This window comes from Triticum dicoccoides, chromosome 2B, assembly GCF_002162155.2.
Source record: "Triticum dicoccoides isolate Atlit2015 ecotype Zavitan chromosome 2B, WEW_v2.0, whole genome shotgun sequence".
NCBI classification, from domain to species: Eukaryota; Viridiplantae; Streptophyta; class Magnoliopsida; order Poales; family Poaceae; genus Triticum; species Triticum dicoccoides.
The window spans coordinates 206,136,409-206,156,454 of NC_041383.1; the positions used below are offsets into that span (position 1 = coordinate 206,136,409).

Genomic DNA, 20,046 nt, shown 5'->3' on the forward strand with positions numbered 1-20,046 from the left:
AGTGGTGGAAACAGTTACCTGGACCAACTTTGAGATATTTGGAGATCGTACTTGAATCGTAGCCCCTGGCTAAACCAATAGCCCTCTTGGGGCTAAACTCAGCCACTCTCTGGACAGTGTTGTTCTTCATGTCAACAGCAAGCACCCATGATGTGTGCTGCCTGTCGCGGTAGTCAATCTTAGCTAGTAAGTAAAGAATGCAATCATCTTGCAGGCTCAGCTTGGGCAGGCCAATATGGAGAGCTCTGTTTTTAAGGCGTCCCGCCTTGGACGCTTAGGCGACGCTTAGGCGATAAGGCGCCCCGCCAGCGCCTTACAAATATGCCCGCCTTAGGCGCTTAGGCGTCCGCCTTAGGCGCTTAGGCGTCGCCTAGGCGATAAGGCGCCCCCCCAGCGCCTTAGATCGCCTTACCGACTTAAAAACATAGATGGAGAGTCGACAAGGTAGGCTGAGCTGTGACACCTTCACGGACCTTCAGCTTAGGCAGCGGCGGTTCAGGTATAGCAGAGGAATCGAACTGGCAATCGACACTCCAATGCGCTTTGGAGAAGATGCCAGTCTTGATGCTCCATATTGTGGCCTTCCAACCAATAGCACGGTGCTCCAGCTCGACCATCTTGATGAAGCCATTAAGGACTGAAACGTCCCGAACAGCGGGCGATCGAGTTGCATTGCTAGGCAGTCTTAAGAAATGAGGCTTGGGGTGTTTGTCCAGCACGTTGCAGAAGATGATCATATGCGAGAGATCAACCCAGGCCACTGTTCCTTCATCACCTCCGATTGTGATTGCCTTGTATGTGATGAACTCGTCGGCGTCGGGGACTGAATCGACATTCACTGGCAGCTTGCTCCAGGAGTTGGTATCATGGTCATAGAGGCAGAGGTGAGAAGGATTGCCATATCTGAACCCATTAGCTCTGGGTGGTCGTTGCCGGGCTGCTTGATGTGAGAAGGATTGCCATATCTGAACCCATTAGCTCTGGGTGGTCGTTGCCGGGCTGCTTGATGTGCTTGAGCTCGGGAACACTGGCGTCGTAGACGAAGTAGTGTCGATTGCGGCGATACAACGCATCGGATGGGCAATCACCGACTACGACGCATAGGAGGACGAGCCCACCGTCAGTCTCTGTGGCGACTATGCTAGGCCGGGTGGCGAACACGTTGTGGTCGTAGGCGGTGACGTGGAAGCATAGGTAGGAGACCTGCGGTGGTTGGGCGGTGCAGAAGGTGACCTCGATGTTACCCCGGAGACGGAGACCCTCCAAGCCGCAGTCGGCGGTGGTGGCGTTGCGGCGGTCGGCAAAGAAGGCGTATGGCTCGATCAAGACGAAGCTTGGCTGGTCGCCACCGCCGTCGGGGTAGCCATAAGCAGGGGGATTCAAGGACGGGGAATCCTGTGTGATTGGGCGCCTGCGGAAAATCAATACCTTTCCCTCTCCTGCGGATGGACTGCTGTCAGGCTTCTTGACGGCTTCCTCCCCGCCGAGGTAAGAAGCAGCAAGAGCAGCCAGGCCGCTGTCCATGGATTGCAGATCGAGTGCCATCAAGCTCTTCCTCTCCGGTGTGTGGAACGATCCCAGATCGGTTGGCCCTCCTCTCCGCCTTGGGTGTGTGGATGGATTTATGTGGGGAAGGTGAGGTTGGAGTCGATCAGAGTCGGAGATCGAGATGAGATTGCAGCCGGAGCGAAAGGGGAGCAACCAGCCGCCGCTATACCAGGAGAACGAGGGTTGGGTGGGGAGTGCCTCGTAAGCTAGGGTTATGTTTCCCTTCAACATCTGTTTGGGGTGGAACTTTGCGCCTCCCACAGCCCAGAGAAAATCGGCTATTTGCCCCTTTCAATACCGGGCTTCGCAAAATTGCCACTCTCAAGATTGGCTTCGCAAAAATGCCATCAAGCTCGTGTGCACGTTGATTACTATGCCATTTTCCTTTTTTATTATTGTTTTCCTTTTCTTTTCCATTTTTTGGCACCTGAAAAGACCATAGTACCCCTCACGCTATCTTCACGTACTACTTGGGATTCAGATCGGCACTTGAAGCGAAACGAGCTCGTGCTGTCCTGCCGAGAAAAGCGACGCGAGGGTGAGCTATGTCGGAGCGTGTAGACATGGACGAGCGCCGGCGGAGAGCGGCAGTGATGAGGGCGAGTTTCAGCGGAGCGTGCAGACATGGACGAGCGCCGGCGGAGAGCGGCAGTGACGGAGGGCAACTTGCAGCAGCGCGCGCAACCATGGGCGAGCGCCTGCGGCGACCAGCGGCTCGGACAGGCATGAGAAAGCTAGGGCGGCGAGTTCATGTAGCTCGCGCAGGCATCAACGAGGTACAACAGCGAGCAACCATGATGACAAGAACGAGATAAGCCTGAGAGCAAAATCCGATGCCAACACAGCCAGACCACAAACGCATTGGATAAGGTTGAAACAACCAGGGGTACTTCGGTCCTTTCAAGTGCCAGAAAATGGAAAAGAAAAAGAAAAACAATGAAAAGGGAAAAATGGCATGGTAATCAAAGTGCACATGAGCTAGGTGACATTTTTGCAAAGCCAATCTTGAGAGTGGCAATTTTGCGAAGCCCGGTATTGAAAGTGGCAAATAGCCGATTTTCTCCACAACTCACGGTGGCGATGCAAGTCTCTATCAATATATTGTTAGAGTTTTTTTTGTTTTTGTCTTTTTAAGGCATGAACTTTTTCCTAGAGCAACTAGTTGACGAGCGTCCATTTGGGAGCCTCGGAACGATCAGCGCCACTTGACGCGCTCTCACTCATTCGCCACATGTCGCGCTCTGGACGCTCCCTCCGGATTTTGTTTTTTATTTTTATTTTTCCGCACTCGTTTTCGGTTTTGAAAACGGTTTTTTGTGTCTTTTCGACGTTTCGGTTTTCCACTTGTCTTCCTTAGCTTTTGGATAAAAAAATTGCGCGAAAAAACGTGTTTTCTTTTTTTCCCTTTCGCGAGAGTCACGGTTTTGCTTTCGCGAGTGTCACGGTCGTGCCTCTCGGAAATGAAAAAAACATGTTTTCTGTTTTATTTCCTTCCGCGAGAGTCACAGCTTTGCTTTCGCGAGAGGCACGGTTGTGCTTTCGCGAGAGTCACGGTCGTGCCTCTTGGAAACGGGGAAAATGCGTTTTTTTGTTTTTTTTTCTTTCGCGAGAGTCACGCTTTTGCTTCCGCGAGAGGCATGGTTGTGTTTTCATGAGAGTCATGGTGGTGCCTCTCGGAAACGGAAAAAACACATTTTCTGTTTTTTCTCTTTCATGAGAGTCACGATTTTGCTTCCGCGAGAGGCATGGTCGTGCTTTCGCGAGAAGCAGGGTCGTGCCTCTCCTCGGAAATGAAAAAACGTGTTTTTTCTTTGTTTTTTTCCTTCCGCTGGAGTCACGGTTTTGCTTTCATGAGGGACACGGTTGTGATTTTGTGAGAGGCACGGGCGTGCCTCTTTTGGAAAGGGAAAAAACCCGTGCTCCCGGCTCGGTTTTTTGTATGGTTTTTTCTTTCGGTTTTTTCATGAAAAAAAGTTCGTCAAAACCTATCAACATGAGATCTAGTTTTGAAGATCTCGATGCAAGGAATCCAATGGTGAAAGCGGTTCGAGATTTGGACGCGTGGTTTAAGAGATAAACTGTTTTGAATTAAAGGATCTACGAAAAAGGGAAAACTCTCAGGTTGCGACAAGTGGCGCACATGCAGCACGCCACTTGTTGTAACCTAGGAAGGTTGGAGTGATCTTTGCAATGAGACTCCTCAACTAGTGATTTCGACTTTTCCCCCTAGTGTGATGTAGGGTCCCTTCTTTTCCTTTGGCGTTGTCCATGTAAAAACGTCGACACCAGCCGGATCTCACGACGATGGCTTTCTTGATGTATTTGGATATAAACTAAACAAGGTGCCGGTGTGGGCTCAAATTCAAGGATGCATGGGTGGTTTGACAAGGAAGGGAGAACTCGCCGAGAAAGTTGTTGCTAAAGTTGGGGATCCGCCCTTCACCATGATGGTTGACAATGGAGTAATAAACCCGGGTAGTACCCCTCTTGCAGGAGTTTTTTGGCTATGGAAATTATTACTACCTTTGGTGATTCAAAAATGGAGAAAAAAGATTCTCACTCGTTTCCCCAGAGGTGACCCTGAGTTATTGAACTCACGGGAGGAAGACCCCCTTGAAGCTAAACAAGCTTTTGTTAAAGAAAAACCCTAGCTTTAGGCCGGATGAAAATCAAACAAACTGAAGGGGAACACATATGACAAAAAATAGGCGCGGGTGTGAGATCTTAATGCTCACAACCCTATATTTGTGTTGGGACCAAATATGATCTTAATTTGTGTGTTGAAAGTCACCCATTGAGATGTTCTTGTTACAAACTAAAGTGGGGGGGGTGTCCAAATTACGTCTTGACTGGCACGCATCCTGCTTCAAGAGTCAGTTGTTCAACCAAAGGCCCTACCCATCTTGTGGGGTTGCCTCAAGAATTAAGATTGCAATAACTAGACAAGAGCTTTGGGTGTTTAATGATTACACCTCTTGAATCCCCAGGGATAGGATCAATATTACCATACTAAACCTTTCTATAACTGGTGTTTAGAATAACACTTTACGGTCTCTCTGCGCTTAGCCTCTTCGTGGCTCACTCTCTATGATCCTAGTGTTGAGAAACATAGTAGAAAACAAAAAAAATCGCCCTGCGATCAACGAGGTATGCCATGAAGATGCAATAACAGTTTGGATCGGATCGTTACCAACTCTGAGTTGCAGCGGAAGAAGACAAGTTGGTGTAGATCGTACTTGAAGTCCCTCGAACCGCCGATGAACGATCCCTCGAACAGACGATCAGAAGCACGACCTCTTCACAGTTTGCAAGCGTACGGTCTTAGCGATCCGGCAACGCTTTGCTGTTCTGAGCTAATCATCACCGAAGACTTAGAGGGAGGATTACAGGGAGGACTAAAGGATCTAGGTCTTTCTCTAATTACTCAACTAGGACCAACTAGAACTAGACCTAGTTGAACTAGAGGAGGCTTCAAAACTTGTGCGTTGAATTGTGGCCAAAACGTCTAGTATATATAGGTTGGAGGAGGGGCAGGCGGCGCCACATAAGGGTGGAGTTTCCCCCTCCTCCCTTGGTCGGCCTAGAGGAGGGGGAACCCCCTCCAATTTGGCTTCCCCCTTGCTTCTACAAGGGGTAAAGTGGGCTCCACCTATATTGGTCCCAAGTGTCCCAATATGCTTTCCACCACTTGGCCTTTTAAGGCCCCACTAGGGAAGCACGTGTTATACAAACCGTTTTTAACCCCTTTCTGTGACAGAGTTTAAAACCTTTGCCTTGTCTGTGTGTGCAATAGTGTGGCACCCCGGCTCAGAGGAACCGGAACACCCTGTATTCTAGCCCAGATATCAAGTCTTCTGGAATACGACACTGCTTGGCATAGAAAGGTCTTATTACAAATAATAGGGTTACAAAGGCTCTGGTATACAAAAGATTACATCGGTGCGGCGACACTACGTCTGCTAAGGTAGCTCTATGCTAGCTGCGGAACAAGTTGTAGCAATGGAATAACTTTTAGCAGCGAAACAACGACGACGGAGATGGACTTCACTCCATAGGGACTCTGGCTGGGATACGTCCTAGCTCGCAAACTCGGGATCCTTGACAAGCAATCAATCATGGCATCACCTTCAATCTGGCATGACACGCCAGGTGAGTACTTTGAATGTACTCGCAAGCTCACAACAACCAAAGCAATCAAGGCAAACAATAGCATGGCATTTACAGGTTAATTATCAATGATGAACATGATACTACTAGAACAATTGAAAGAGTGAGCATGGAATTTACATGTTACTCATGATATAACATGATGATGCTAATGCTAGCATGAAGGGGAGTAAACATTTAAGGTCTCATGGACCAACTTACTCATCTCGGAAGTTATCCCATAACCACCATATGTATCAAGCTTACCGTCGTGAACATCACATGATCACCCCAAGATCAACCAAGCTCGGTATCAACAATACCATCATGATCATCACATGACCACGAGGAGCTTGATCTTTACCTGTGATCATCGCATGACCACATAAAGATCAACCAACTTATTTCCTCACGGAACCGGGGTTATTTATTATCTAGGTTATTATTTCTATTACCCCGTAGTGTGACCTGCAATGAACTATGCCCATAACCGAGGGTGTGACTATCGATAGATTATACACTTTGTAGAGGTTAGTACACTGTGGCCACACTATGGAACCCATGGCCTCGTGCTCCCATTCAGGTGGACCAATGACGTTCCAACAAAACCGATCTATTGCATGATGCTTTGCCGACCACTCCGAAAAACTCCCCTTTGGGCTATGTCATGGGTGGCCCCGATGTCAACTCGTGACATCCGCCACCTTCATGTCCGCCACCATCGTGTCAAAACTAAAACAAAATCATCCCAAATGGGGACTTGTGCACATGTGTCCAAACTGGACACACAAGGTTATTGCCGCCTGCCAGGACAGGGTAGCACGCGCACATAAACTTCCCTAGTTGGAGGCACCGGTGAGAGGCATGACAATAGAACGAATTAGGGCCTCCCCATCCAGGCAAGCGTGGTTGCACCAGTGAGCTCGATTTGGTGGCACCATGACTCGGCCAACAGATCTGTTCAAGTTCAATCAATGTCAGGTTTAACTTGAATGGGATGAGTTGAGCCATAGAAAAATAACATGAAGAAATAATAATGCATAAAAGCATGATATATTACAATAGGTAATCAACAAGATTGATTCTATGTTATATGTAAAGCAGGTAATATTGGTGAACTCTACACCTGGACCACATGACCCGCGAGAAGAAACTGTCATACATGATCCCTTTTCCGTTTTAACGTGATCATCTCACAGAGTTGGCAAGCGAAGATCACAAAAAGCACAGACTAGTACAAGGATGATACGTCCATTTTGCATCATGTTTACCTACTGTTATTTACTATATTTTGTGCATAATAATGTTTTTTGGAGTAATTCTAATGCCTTTTCTCTCATAGTATGCTAGGTTTACACAAAGAGGAAGAATACCAACAACTGGAATTCTGGACCTGAAAAGCTACGTTAGAGTTACCTATTCTGCACATCTCCAAATGAGCTGAAACTTTACGGAGAATTATTTTGGAATAAAAGAAAAATACTGAAGCAAATAACTACCGGCGGAGGCCCACCAGGTGGGCATAACCCACCTAGGCGCGCCCTGGTGGGTTATGCCCTCCTCGGCCCACCTCCGGTGCCCCTCTTCTGGTATATAAGTCATTTTGACCTAGAAAAAAATAAGAAGAGGACTTTCGGGACAAAGCGCCACCGTCTCGAGGTGGAACTTGGGCAGGAGCACGTTTTCCCTCTGGCGAAGCGATTCCGCCGGGGGAACTTCCCTCCCGAAGGGGGAAATCATCGTCAACATCATCACCAACAACTCTCCCATCTTGGGGAGGGTAATATCCATCAACCTCTTCAACACCACCATCTCCTCTCAAACCCTAGTTCATCTCTTGTGTTTTGTCTTTGCACAGGATTCTTAGATTGGTGCTTGTGGGTGACTAGTAGTGTTGGTTACATCTTGTAGTTGATTAATATACGGTTTATTTGGTGGAAGATTATACGTTCAGACCCATTATGATATTTAATACCCCTCTGATCATGAGCATGATTATCATTTGTGAGTAGTTACTTTTGTTCTTGAGGTCACCGGAGAAATCTTGTTGCAAGTAATCATGCGAACTTGATATGTGTTTGATATTTTGATAATATGTATGTTGTGATTCCCTTAGTGGTGCCATGTAAACGTTGACTACATGACACTTCACCATATTCGGGCCTAAGGGGATGCATTGTGGAGTAATTATTAGATGATGGGTTGCTAGAGTGATAGAAGCTTAAACCCTAGTGTATGCGCTACTTCATAAGGGGACGATTTGGATCCAAAAGTTTAATGCTATGGTTAGATTTTATCTTAATACTTTTCTCGTAGTTGCGGATTCTTGCAAGGGGGTTAATCATAAGTAGGAGGTTTGTTCAAGTAAGAACATCACCTAAGCACCGGTCCACCCACATATCAAATTATCAAAGTAGCAAACACAAATCGAACCAACATGATGAAAGTGACTAGATGAAATTCCCGTGTACCCTCAAGAACGCTTTGCCTATTATAAGAAATTGTTTTGGCCTATCCTTTGCCACAAAAGGATTGGGCTACCTTGCTATACTTTATTTACTGTTATCATTACTTGCTCGTTACACATTATCTTGCTATGAAACTATATGTTATGTACAATTTCAGTGCTTGCAGAAGTTACCTTGCTGAAAACCACTTGTCATTTCCTTCTGCACCTCGTTGGGTTTGACACTCTTACTTATCGAAAGGACTACGATTGATCCCCTATACTTGTGGGTCATCAATGCTCTTTTATAGCACCGTTGCCGGGGAGTGAAGCGCTCTTGGTAAGTTGAAATTGGTAAGGGAAAATTATTATTACGTGCTGAAATTTATTGTCACTTGCTACTATGGAGAACAATCCTTTGAGGGGTGGATGTTAGCGGGTTATCAGATCCAAAATCGGACCTGATAGCTTAACGGTGACCCATTACGGTGGATGCCACGTGTCGATCACCCTTGACGAAAGCAATTCCATGACGCGCGATTTATCGTCATGGAAGTGGACACTTCCGTGATGATAATTTTGGTAGTGGCATGGAACACTTCTACGACAGCACAAGTATGACTATCTTGATTCTGTCATAAAATCATCATGGATGTACATGCATGACAAAAAACGTGACCTACTGTGACAAACACGTATCATCACGGAAGTGTATTTTTTGTAGTGGTGAGTCTAGTGTATTACCTATGCAGAGTGTTATTTAAATCTATCGATAGTCACGTCCTCGATTACGAACATAACTCGTGAGTAAGTCACACCATTGATCAACATTAATAAGTAATCTTGCACACTAAGTTATGTTTGGCACTGGTAAAGTGATGATGTCGGTGAAACTGATTGTTGTGGAAACCAAAGTGTTGGTTTTGTTTGTGATCCGGGAATGATCACCGTTTGGTTACGAGGTAACCCGTTGGTAAGAGAGTCTGAGGGACTCGGTGAACAAGTTTGTTTGCACTACATCTGTAGTATGTTACTATCATGCATTAAACTTGATTAAATGTCATGATATTGCTTGCCATTATGTTTATGCTTGTTGTGAGCTTGCAAGTACATTCAATGTATTGACCTGGCGTGTTATGCCAGATTTCAGGAAAATCTAACCGGATCGGAGTGCTGCCGTGTCTAGATCGGGTCCACATCGGTGTCCCTATGCTATGGAGTCCCACTTCATCGTTGTTCCGTTGCCGCGTAGTTGTCGTGATCGTGGCCCCTTTATGTTCACTAAATAATGTACATATTGTTCAGCCGCACCGTGTGTGCCGCTTGGCCTCGCTACTTGATGTAATATTGCACTATGTTTCCGCTAGCATCAATAAAGCGGTTGTTTTCTGTATGAAGATGTTGTGTGTTGCCAAAAGACTTGATCTCTGAGCTGGCAATGCAAGGTAAACTGGTTGCTCTGAGTTGGGGTGCCACAAAGGCATACATATTTTTTTTAAATTGAACTATTCCCGACCTTTCCTCTTCTTTTAAGCATATTTTGTGCAGCTCAACTAAAATAAAATGCCATCACCGCCTTGACAATTCAGTGACACTGTACAAAAAGAAATGACTTAACATTACATCATGATGCCAGGTATGTAATCGACAGGCATTAGAGACAAACATACAGACCTCCTCTGATAACATAATGAACATTGATTTTAACAAAGGTGTGACTAGCCTTACCGGGATAATTTGAGTGAAATCTACACCCTCTGTTCCTTAATGTAAGACATTTTTGCAGTTCAATTTAAAGTAGCCAAATGTCTAGTATTTAGAAAAAGAGGTGGTAGTTTTCTTGAGCATATATTTGGGAAAGCTTGCCACACTTTATATATGTCCATACACTAATGCAACACCATTCGAATAGTACAAATATACACTAATCCAGTGGCTAGTGCAATATTAGAGTAGTTTTTTTTATTATGGGGAACAGTACAATGGTTTTACTGAACAGATTTCTATAAGCTAGCACCGGAAGATTTCTATAAGCATTAACAATACAAAATGTAAAGGTAATAAGTTTCAGCATTGGTATACTAGTTGTGCAACAACATTAAACCAAATACAAAAGTGTGAAGGTAACTAGCATTACTAAGTAATGACAGTATAAAAAATGCAAACCATGTACCTTCAAGGTAAATATCATTTCGAACTCGAGGGGACTTGAAAAATTGCTATCCCAACCTTGATAATCGATCAAACATAAAAACTTGATCGAACGGATCAAGAGAACAGCCAGAGGAGGAGGTGCCCACTCTTGACCTTGCCTCTTCTCTTCGTAATTTTTGTGCAGTTTAACCAAAATAAGATGACATCAGTGCCTTGGCATTTTGGTGACACTGTACACAAAAACTTGACTTATCTCATGAAAGTGAGGTATGTAATCTATAATCATTAACAGTGCAAAAATCTAAAGGTCGTAACAAGTTTCATCGTTGGTATACTGGTTGTGCAACAACATTAGAATGCCTTAGCTGAAAAATCTTTAATACATCCACAATCAACAGCTAACCCTGAAATAATCTGGTGACATTAAATGGCATTGCTTAAATTTATCGGCGGCATTAGACTGAATGCGGCATTAGTTAAATGTGGCATCACTTTAGTAGTAGCACTGGCATTATACTAACAGCAAAAAAGTGGCAATAAGAGCATGGGAGGCCTATTCGGATAGTGGGCGTACCAGTATGATGTACCTCCACGGATGCATAGAGTGCTGCCCAAATCAACAAATATCCTGGAAGCATATGTGGATTACGTCCAATTTTTGTTCTCTTTAGCACCTTTTTCCTATGTGAGGACAACAAACCGAACGACCTGGTCATTCTCTATTTTGTTGTCATGCCTTTCTACCCTTTTTCAACCAAGAGACACGGGACTCGTTCCTTAGCTACTAATTTCCCCTTTTCAACCTAGATGCGGGTTTGATGCCTAGTCTCTTTGACATTACTTTCTCCCTTCCTTTCCTTATTCAACTCAGACATGGATTAGTCTGCATGAAGTAGGGTTTCCTTTAATAGTGAAAATTAAGGTTTTCATCTGCGTGACAAGCAGAGCAGAGGATAGCAAATTGGGAAGAAGGTGGAGTGGAGAATGATCCAGATGCAGCGATGTGGCAGATGGGGCAATAGAACAAGGGTATGGTTTGAAAAGAGGTAGCATACCTGAGGGTCGGCAGGAAGTGGCTTCACTCGTGGTCGTCATCCTTCGCACATACTATGGCAACGAGCTTAGGGACAGAGGCCATCCCGCACGGGCGCTAGGTTTGAGAGGATGACCTTGTTGTCAGTGCGTGACCTCGCTCGCCGACGACGAGTGCGTCAACGCCGCACGTCCTTTTCTTCCCCAGCGGATCTGTAACCACCGGTGAGGAGGGAGAGAGTGGTCGTCTTTTTTAGATATGGAGAGAGGGTGATAGTGTGAGAAGCAAGTGGGCAGCCCTTAGCAAGCAAGCGCTGAAGCTCCAGCCTATATATCTTTTCTGATACTAGTACTAGAGGTGGAGTAGTGGTAGAGTAGTTTATATTTTCTCTGCATACAGTACCAGTTAGTCGTGCTTCAAAACTGAACAACACGCCATTATAAAAATAAAGTCGAGAAATAATGTGGCACCTCGGGACAACGCGACCAGATCGCATTTTGCACGAGAAATGACACATCATGTTTCATTAACATGTGGTCCCATTCCAACATGTCAGTGAGACGACGGCGAGTCCTTTTGTACAATTTCTGAACGGACGGCTATGTAGGTCGGGGCGCCTCTTCATGTACCATGGCAACCGTCCACCACCTCTTCGCCTTTCCCTCTCGATTTGGAACTGTTGTTGCACGCTCTTCCTACCTCCTCCATTTGCCTTCACCCTTCCTTCTACCATCGTTTGATCGTCTTCTCCATGGAGGGAACAAGCCGGAAATGGCCCCGTTATTCTTGCCCCGATCTAAAAGATGACATGGTGGAGGAACTCATTGATCGGTGTGATGTCATCACCTCGGCTAGCATGGCAGGTTCATTCAAGACCATTCTCGACTAAACTAATAACATCATTACAAAGAACCCAAGGGTCCAAGAGCGGTTTGATCTCCCCTATCTTCTTCGCCGTGACCCTGATCACTGGCACGGACAATGGAAGCCTCGCCTTGTGCAAGTTGATGCACTACAAAAAAATACACTTCCGTGATGATACATGTTCATCACAGTAGGTCACATTTTCTATCATGCATGTACATCCATGGCGATTTTATGGCAGAATCAAGATAGTCATACCTGTGTTGTCGTAGAAGTGTTCCATGACATTACCAAAATTATCATCACGGAAGTGTCCACTTCCATGACGATAAATCGCGCGTCATGGAAGTGCTTTCGTCAAGGGTAACCGACACGTGGCATCCACCATAACGGGTCGCCGTTAAGCTATCGGTTCCGGTTTTGGATCCAATAACCCGCTAATAGCCACGACCAATGGGGATTTTCCATGTGTAAATTTCTCATTGGCCAGAGGAACCACATGTAGGCTCATCGCTGGGACAGATGTCATCCCTACAATGGACGGAACACGCCTATGATATGTCGCCACATGGCACGACCCAACAATGGCCCATTTAAGGTAAAAAAGATCAGCCCAACTAAAGGCCCACCATATTTTTTCAGACACTAGTGGGCTGGCCCGTTAACAGCCTACCATGTTTTGGGTAAAATTGAGGCCCATATCAGATCAGGCCCATTCACAGCCATCCATGTTTTGGGCCAAATTATGGCCCATATCGGATCAGGCCTATTAGCAGGTCCTTGTTCTTTTGGGCCCATTCTAAGCCAGGTTTTATTTCACCCTGTTAGATGCCCGTTTACCAGTTTGGCCCGATAATAGTTTCAGCCTGTTAGCGATCCGTGGTGCAACTCGGATGTTGTTGGCCCAGTTTAACTTTAGGCCATTTAATGGCCCATGCAAAAATTGGGCTATATCTTGTCCAAATTAACTTTAGGCCTCTTATAGGCCCGTAGTCTTCGTGGATAAATTTCAACCCGTGTAACTGTTGGGCCTAATTACAACCCGTGTTGATTTCGGCCTGCTTACAACCCATTCGATAATGGCCCGTGACACTGTTGGGCCTACGGTCCCGCGTTGATAGTGGCCTGCTTAAAGCCCATAGTTTTATTGGGCCAAACAGGGCCCGAGATATATTTTGGCCTGTTAACAACTCGTCCTATTTGGGCCAAACATGGGCCTGAGGCAGTTTTGGCTTGTATTGGCCCATGAATTTTTCGGCCCAACACTAGCCCAATCTAGTTTTTAGCCTGTTAAAAGCCCAATGGGATTCTCTGGCCCAGCTGGCCAGAATTTTACTCGGCCTGTTAAAGGCGAAAAACTACTATCGATTAGACCTGCTAATGGCCCAAGATGATTATAGGCCCACGTTTTGGCCCATATGAGTAACAAGCTGGCCTGAAGACCGGCAACATTGAGATCCATTGAACCTTCTATCCTAAATTACAGCATACCGACCAAGAATAAAGCCACACTATACAATAAAGAAATTATGGCATAATAAAGCAAAACATGGCCGCAGATTACATACCCTGGGCATCAAAGGTTGCCACCAGTACATACAAACGAGCCACAAAAGAATATACAAAAGTGAGAGCACTTCAGAAGGCATTAGGCCTGGATGGGACGGCCACCGCAAGCAGCCGAACAAGCTGATGAGACCTCAGTTGTGTCAATGATAGATGCTGCATCCCTAGCTTTATAGCACCAAAGCTCGCAAGGTAGTCCTCTGAGATCTTCATTGCATCTTTGACATCAAGTCGGAGCTTAGCTGAAGCAAGCCTTTCCACTTTAAGTTGAGACTGAAGAAGTCAAACTAATTGAGGCAGCGACTACACAAAGGTTGTCTCACAGCTGCTGGAGAGTAGCTTCAACTCACTGTCTTCATCAAGACAGGACCTTGGGGTCATCTCGCTCTCTTCAAGATGGTTTGGCTCACCATCTTCCGTAAAGTTCTGCCTGACATAAGAGATACGACTCTAAAAGAGAATCAAAGAGGCAAGTAGCAGGTTTCACAATTATATAAGCAAATAAATGGATCTGTTCTGCATAAGGAACATGTTTTTACTACTACAATTTAAAACTAGTAGTTGTTGCAAACATCCAATCAGATGTAAACAACAAAGTAAGCAGTAGTGGAGGAAATGATGCCTATCCAAATTTATACTAGAAGAAAGTTTGAAGACTTGAGAAGGATGAACCTACATTACATGCTAATACGGGTTGGACAAAGCCCTTCTCCATGTCAATGGAAGGATAATTCAATAAATTCACCAAAGAAACTTCTTTATAAGCGTTGCCATTATTCTACATTTTGCAAAGAGTAAATATAGATCACATAATATTGGAAGAAATAGAGGATAATGAAGCTGAGGTGCAGACTGATGATACATAATCAAATAGCAATTAATTAAGTACTACGTTACAAGGCAAAAGGTACTGACAAGAGGAATGCAGACATCAATGTGTGTAGTGGCATTGGCTTTATTCAACATTTTGGTAAGAGTAAATGTAGATCTAATAATTTGGAGGAAGTGGAGGGCAGGGCAGATAAGATGCTGAGTAATGCTAGACAATCAACTATCTCACGATGCAAGTACAATAATACCACCACCGTCTGTTATTACTTGTCGCTCAAATGGATGTATGTCGCACTATTAAGTTCTAAATACATCCAATTGATCAACAATTAGTTCGATACAGAGGGAGTACATGACAACAGGTACTTACATGAGCAATCCAAAACTTCATAACCATCGTGTTAATTCTACATTTATCTAAGAGTAAATCTATATCTTATAATTTTGAGCAAAGGGAGGATCACTAGTAGAAAAAGGACCTAATGTGAGACACATTAGTCCCGGTTCGATTTTGGCCCGGTACTAATGGTACCATTAGTGCCGGTTCGAACGGCTATGCATTAATGTCGGTTCGCTATGAACCTTTAGTACCGGTTCATGTCACGAACCGGTACTAAAGGGGTGTTGGCAGGCTGGCGTCAGGCCGGGGCCCCACGATCACCTTTAGTACCGGTTCGTGGCACAAACCGGTACTAAAGGGCTAACCTTTAGTACCGGTTCGTGCCACGAACTGGGACTAAAGGGGTTTGACCTATAGTCCCGGTTGGAGACACAAACCGGGACTACAGGGATATTTTCAAACTCTACCCCCCCCCCCCGTGTATCGCCATTTTAGTTTTGAAAAATACAAAAGAAAATGATAAAAAAATAAAAAAATAAAATTCTTCGAGAAGTAGTTATATTACTACATCTACTAGTTAGGAAAATTAAAAAAATTTAAATTTGGACATGTTTTGCAAAAAGTGTAGGGAAAATGTAAAACGGCTATAACTTTTGCATATGATGTCGGAAAAAACGTATAATATATCAAAAAAATCGGCACGAAAATCCGCATCCGATTTTGACTCCTCATACTAATTATTCGTGAATTGCTTGTATGAACAATATTGTGATTGTCAAGCCTCAAAAGATTTCACTTTCTAAACCCAATGTGAAGCTACCACTAGGCATGATAAGATTTCAACTTCATGATATTCCATTCATTCAACAATTTGCTCATAGGATATAAGTGAAGCACAAGAGTAAATCTATAGAAAAGAGCTTCGTTGACGGGATGTGAATGCCGCTTGCCTAGCCTCCTATTTGAGGACTCTATTTTATTTAAAAACTTTCAGGTCTAAGTATTTTATTAAAACAGCAAGCAAAACAAAACAAAATTACATTCCAAGAATAGCACACATCATGTGAGGAAGCAAAAACTTAGGCTCAACCGATACTAAAAGGTAGTTGTTGAAGAGAAAAGGTGGGATGCCTACCGAGGCATCCCCAAGCTTAGATGCTTGAGACTTCTTGAAATATTATCTTGGGGTTCCTTGTGAATCCCCAAGCTTGAGCTTTTTTGTCTCCTTAATTCTTCTCATATCACGGTTTTCCTAAATCTCAAAAGCTTCATCCACACAAAACTTAACAAGAACTTGTGAGATAAGTTAGTATAAAGCAATGCAAAACCTTATCATTCTCTACTGTAGCAAAGCACTAAAATTATTAGTCAACATTGCATACTAAATGCCTCTGCATATTCAATAGTCCGATCCTCAAATATAATCATTAAACAAGCAAACATATGCAAACAATGCAACCATAACAGCAATCTGCCAAAACAGTACAGTCTGTAAAGAATGCAAGATTCATCATACTTCCCTAACCCCAAAAATTATGAGAAAAATACCACACTGTAGGAAATTTATTAGATCTTATTTTTAAAAAATGTTTCAACAATTTATCATTTCTGAATTTTCTAGGGAATTTTTGCAACATCGATAAACTTTCTGTTCTGAAACAGCAACTTGTATACTTGAAAAATAAGCGTGGCAAAGGCTAGCATTGCCACTTTTATTGAAATAAAAGATGCAAAACATTATTATAAATAAAAGCAAACAAATCCTAACAAAATAAATTGACGCTCCAAGAAAAACACATATCATGTGACGAATGAAAACATAGCTCCAAGTGAGGTTAGCGATAATCTTGGAGACGAAAGAGGGGATGCCATCCGGGGCATCCCCAAGATTAGTTGCTTCAATATTCCTTGAATATTACATTGGGGGTGCCTTGGGCATCCCCAATCTTAGGGTATTTTCACTCCTTATTCTGCTCATATCGACATCTCACCCAAAACTTGAAAACTTCAATCACACAAAACTTGACTGAACCTTGTGAGATAGGTTAGTATGATAAAGAGCAAACCATTTCACTTTTGGTACTGTCAAAGACAAGATTCATAATTGTTTCCACACAATGCCTACTGTAGCATATCACTTCCACAATTTATATTGAGCAATATAAGCCACAGAAACAAGGAAACAAGCAAACTATGCATTGAAAACAAAATCTGTCAAAAACAGAACAGTGTGTAGTAATCTGTACTCAAACCATACTTCTGCTACTTCAAAAATTATTAAAAAATGGACCACGTGAGAAATTTGTATATTAATCTTCTGCAAAAACAATAAACTCAAAAGCACTCTTCTGTTAAAAATTAGAGCTATTTTCGTGAGCGCAAGAGTTTCTGTTTTTTCAGCAAGATCAAATCAACTATAACCCTACATGATCCCAATGGCTTTACTTGGCACTTTATTGAAACAAAGACGATAAAACATGATTGCTACAGTATCCTAATCATGTGAACATACAAAAACAGTAGGTAAAAGTGTTGGGTTGTCTCCCAACAAGCGCTTTTCTTTAATGCCTTTTATCTAGGCATGATGAGTTCAATGATGCTCGCATAAAAGATAAAGATTGAAGCATAACAAGAGCTTCATGAATCATAAGTTCCTCTCTCATAATATTTTTCAGTAGAATCATGAATAGAGTCATCCATATAACCATCACATAAAGCATTCTTTTCATGATCCAAAAGCATAGATAATTTATTACTCTTTATGGCATACATGTCATCATAATAATCATCATAAGTAGCAACTTTGTTCTCATCATAGTCAATTGAAACCTCTTCCAAAATAGTGGATGTATCACTAAATAAAGTCATGACCTCTACAAATACACTTTCATCAATATTGCAATAAGATTCAACACCCTCCAAAATAGTGGTATCACTACTACCTAGAGTTGACACTCTTCCAAACCCACTTTCATAATCGTAATCATCATAAATAGGAGGCATGCTATCATCATAATAAATTTTCTTATCGAAAGTAGAAGGAATCAAAGGATCATATTCATTAGGCAAAGCATACCCAAGCTTGGGACAAGCATTGTTTTCAGAAAATAAATCTTCAAACATTTCATACTCATCAAACATAGCATTCCCAAGCTTGTGGTTTTGCATATCATCATAAACATTCTTATCAATAGCATGAATGGCACCAATGGTATAGCAAACATTATTATCATATTCTTCCAAGCAAGTGACAAAAATATATTCAAGGTCATAAGAGACATCATTGTCTTCCCAATCATAATCATCACAACAAGAAGTAGGCATCAGAAAATCATACTCAATATCATCATCCTCCATCAACATATTTGATCACTTTCATGAGGCACAATGGTGATAGGAGCAATATTACTTGGGAGAGTTACCTTTTCACTTCTACTTTTTCTTCTTTTATTTTTCTTCTTCACCACCTCACATGTGGGTTTAATCAATTTTTTCAAGCTTCTTATTAAAAAGATTGATTGGATAGGAAGCTCCTCCTCGTTACCTGATTCATCATAAGAAACACTAGGAGGGTATTGGGCATATTTTCCCTTTCATTAGTACTCTCTTCATATTCTATTTCTTTTCTTTTCTTTAGATAGTTGGCAATGTAAGGATTCTCAATGCAATTTACTGCACAAATATATAAATTTCCTCTAGATCAAAATCAAGAACTCTTTCAAGGGCAAATTCTGGAATATCCTTAGTTATACGTTTCATTTCTTCATACCCCAAAAGAAGGCTAAGATCTTTATGATGCTCAAGGGTAATCAAGTTATCATAGTTTTTGGACACGATTTGATCATAAAACAAATGGCATTGGAGTTTTAAATGACCACGTTAATTGCAAAATTCACAAGGATGGCAAAAAATATTAAATATTTCAGCACAAACATCTAGCCTATCTTGCAACCATTTTGTTTCTAAATATTTATGCTTCTTACAAAATCTATCTTCCCTTTTTGGTGTGTGTGTGCACTCCCAATATACTCCGCAAAAATTGACATCCTTGTAGGAGACATCACTAACATGGCTAGTGCGATCATCATTATGAAGGAAATATGCCCTAGAGGCAATAATAAAGTTATTATTTATTTCCTTATATCATGATAAATGTTTATTATTCATGCTAGAATTGTATTAACCGGAAACATAATACATGTGTGAATACATAGACAAACATAGTGTCACTAGTATGCCTCTACTTGACTAGCTCATTAATCAAAGATGGTTATGTTTCCTAACCATAGACATGTGTTGTCATTTGATTAACGGGATCACATCATTAGGAGAATGATGTGATTGACATGACCCATTCTGTTAGCCTAGCACTTGATCGTTTAGTATATTGCTATTGCTTTCTTCATGACTTATACATGTTCCTGTAACTATGAGATTATGCAACTCCCGTTTACCGGAGGAACACTTTGGGTGCTACCAAACGTCACAACGTAACTGGGTGATTATAAAGGAGTACTACAGGTGTCTCCGAAGGTACATGTTGGGTTGGCATATTTCGAGATTAGGTTTTGTCACTCCGATTGTCGGAGAGGTATCTCTGGGCCCTCTCGGTAATGCACATCACTATAAGCCTTGCAAGCAATGTAGCTAATGAGTTAGTTACGGAATGATGTATTATGTAACGAGTAAAGAGACTTGCCAGTAACGAGATTGAACTAGGTATTGGATACCGACGATCAAATCTCGGGCAAGTAACATACCGATGACAAAGGGAACAACGTATGTTGTTATGCGGTTTGACCGATAAAGATCTTCGTAGAATATGTGGAAGCCAATATGGGCATCTAGGTCCCGCTATTGGTTATTGACCGGAAACAAGTTCTAGGTCATGTCTACATAGTTCTCGAACCCATAGGGTCCGCACGCTTAACGTTTCGTTGACGATATAGTATTATATGAGTTATGTATGTGGGTAACCGAATGTTGTTCGGAGTCACGGATGAGATCATGGACATGATGAGGAACTCCAGAATGGTCCGGAGATAAAGTTTGATATATGGGATAATAGTGTTTGATCTCCGGAAGAGTTCCGGAATTCACCGGAAGGGGTTCCGGATG

The 20,046-nt window shown here is 42.9% G+C and overlaps 1 protein-coding gene across 1 annotated transcript in view; it reads right to left on the minus strand.

Annotated features, from left to right (window-relative positions):
* LOC119363098 overlaps window positions 1-1,081 on the minus strand; it is a 2,177-nt gene extending 1,096 nt beyond the window's left edge. The window contains exons 1-3 of the mRNA XM_037628398.1: window positions 1,009-1,081; window positions 429-946; window positions 19-235 (exon numbers count right to left, since the gene is read on the minus strand). Coding sequence (XP_037484295.1) covers window positions 19-235; window positions 429-737 — 526 coding nt within the window. The 5' untranslated portion in view covers window positions 738-946; window positions 1,009-1,081. The remainder of the gene's footprint in view (window positions 1-18; window positions 236-428; window positions 947-1,008) is intronic.
* Between the last annotated feature and the right edge of the window lie 18,965 nt (window positions 1,082-20,046).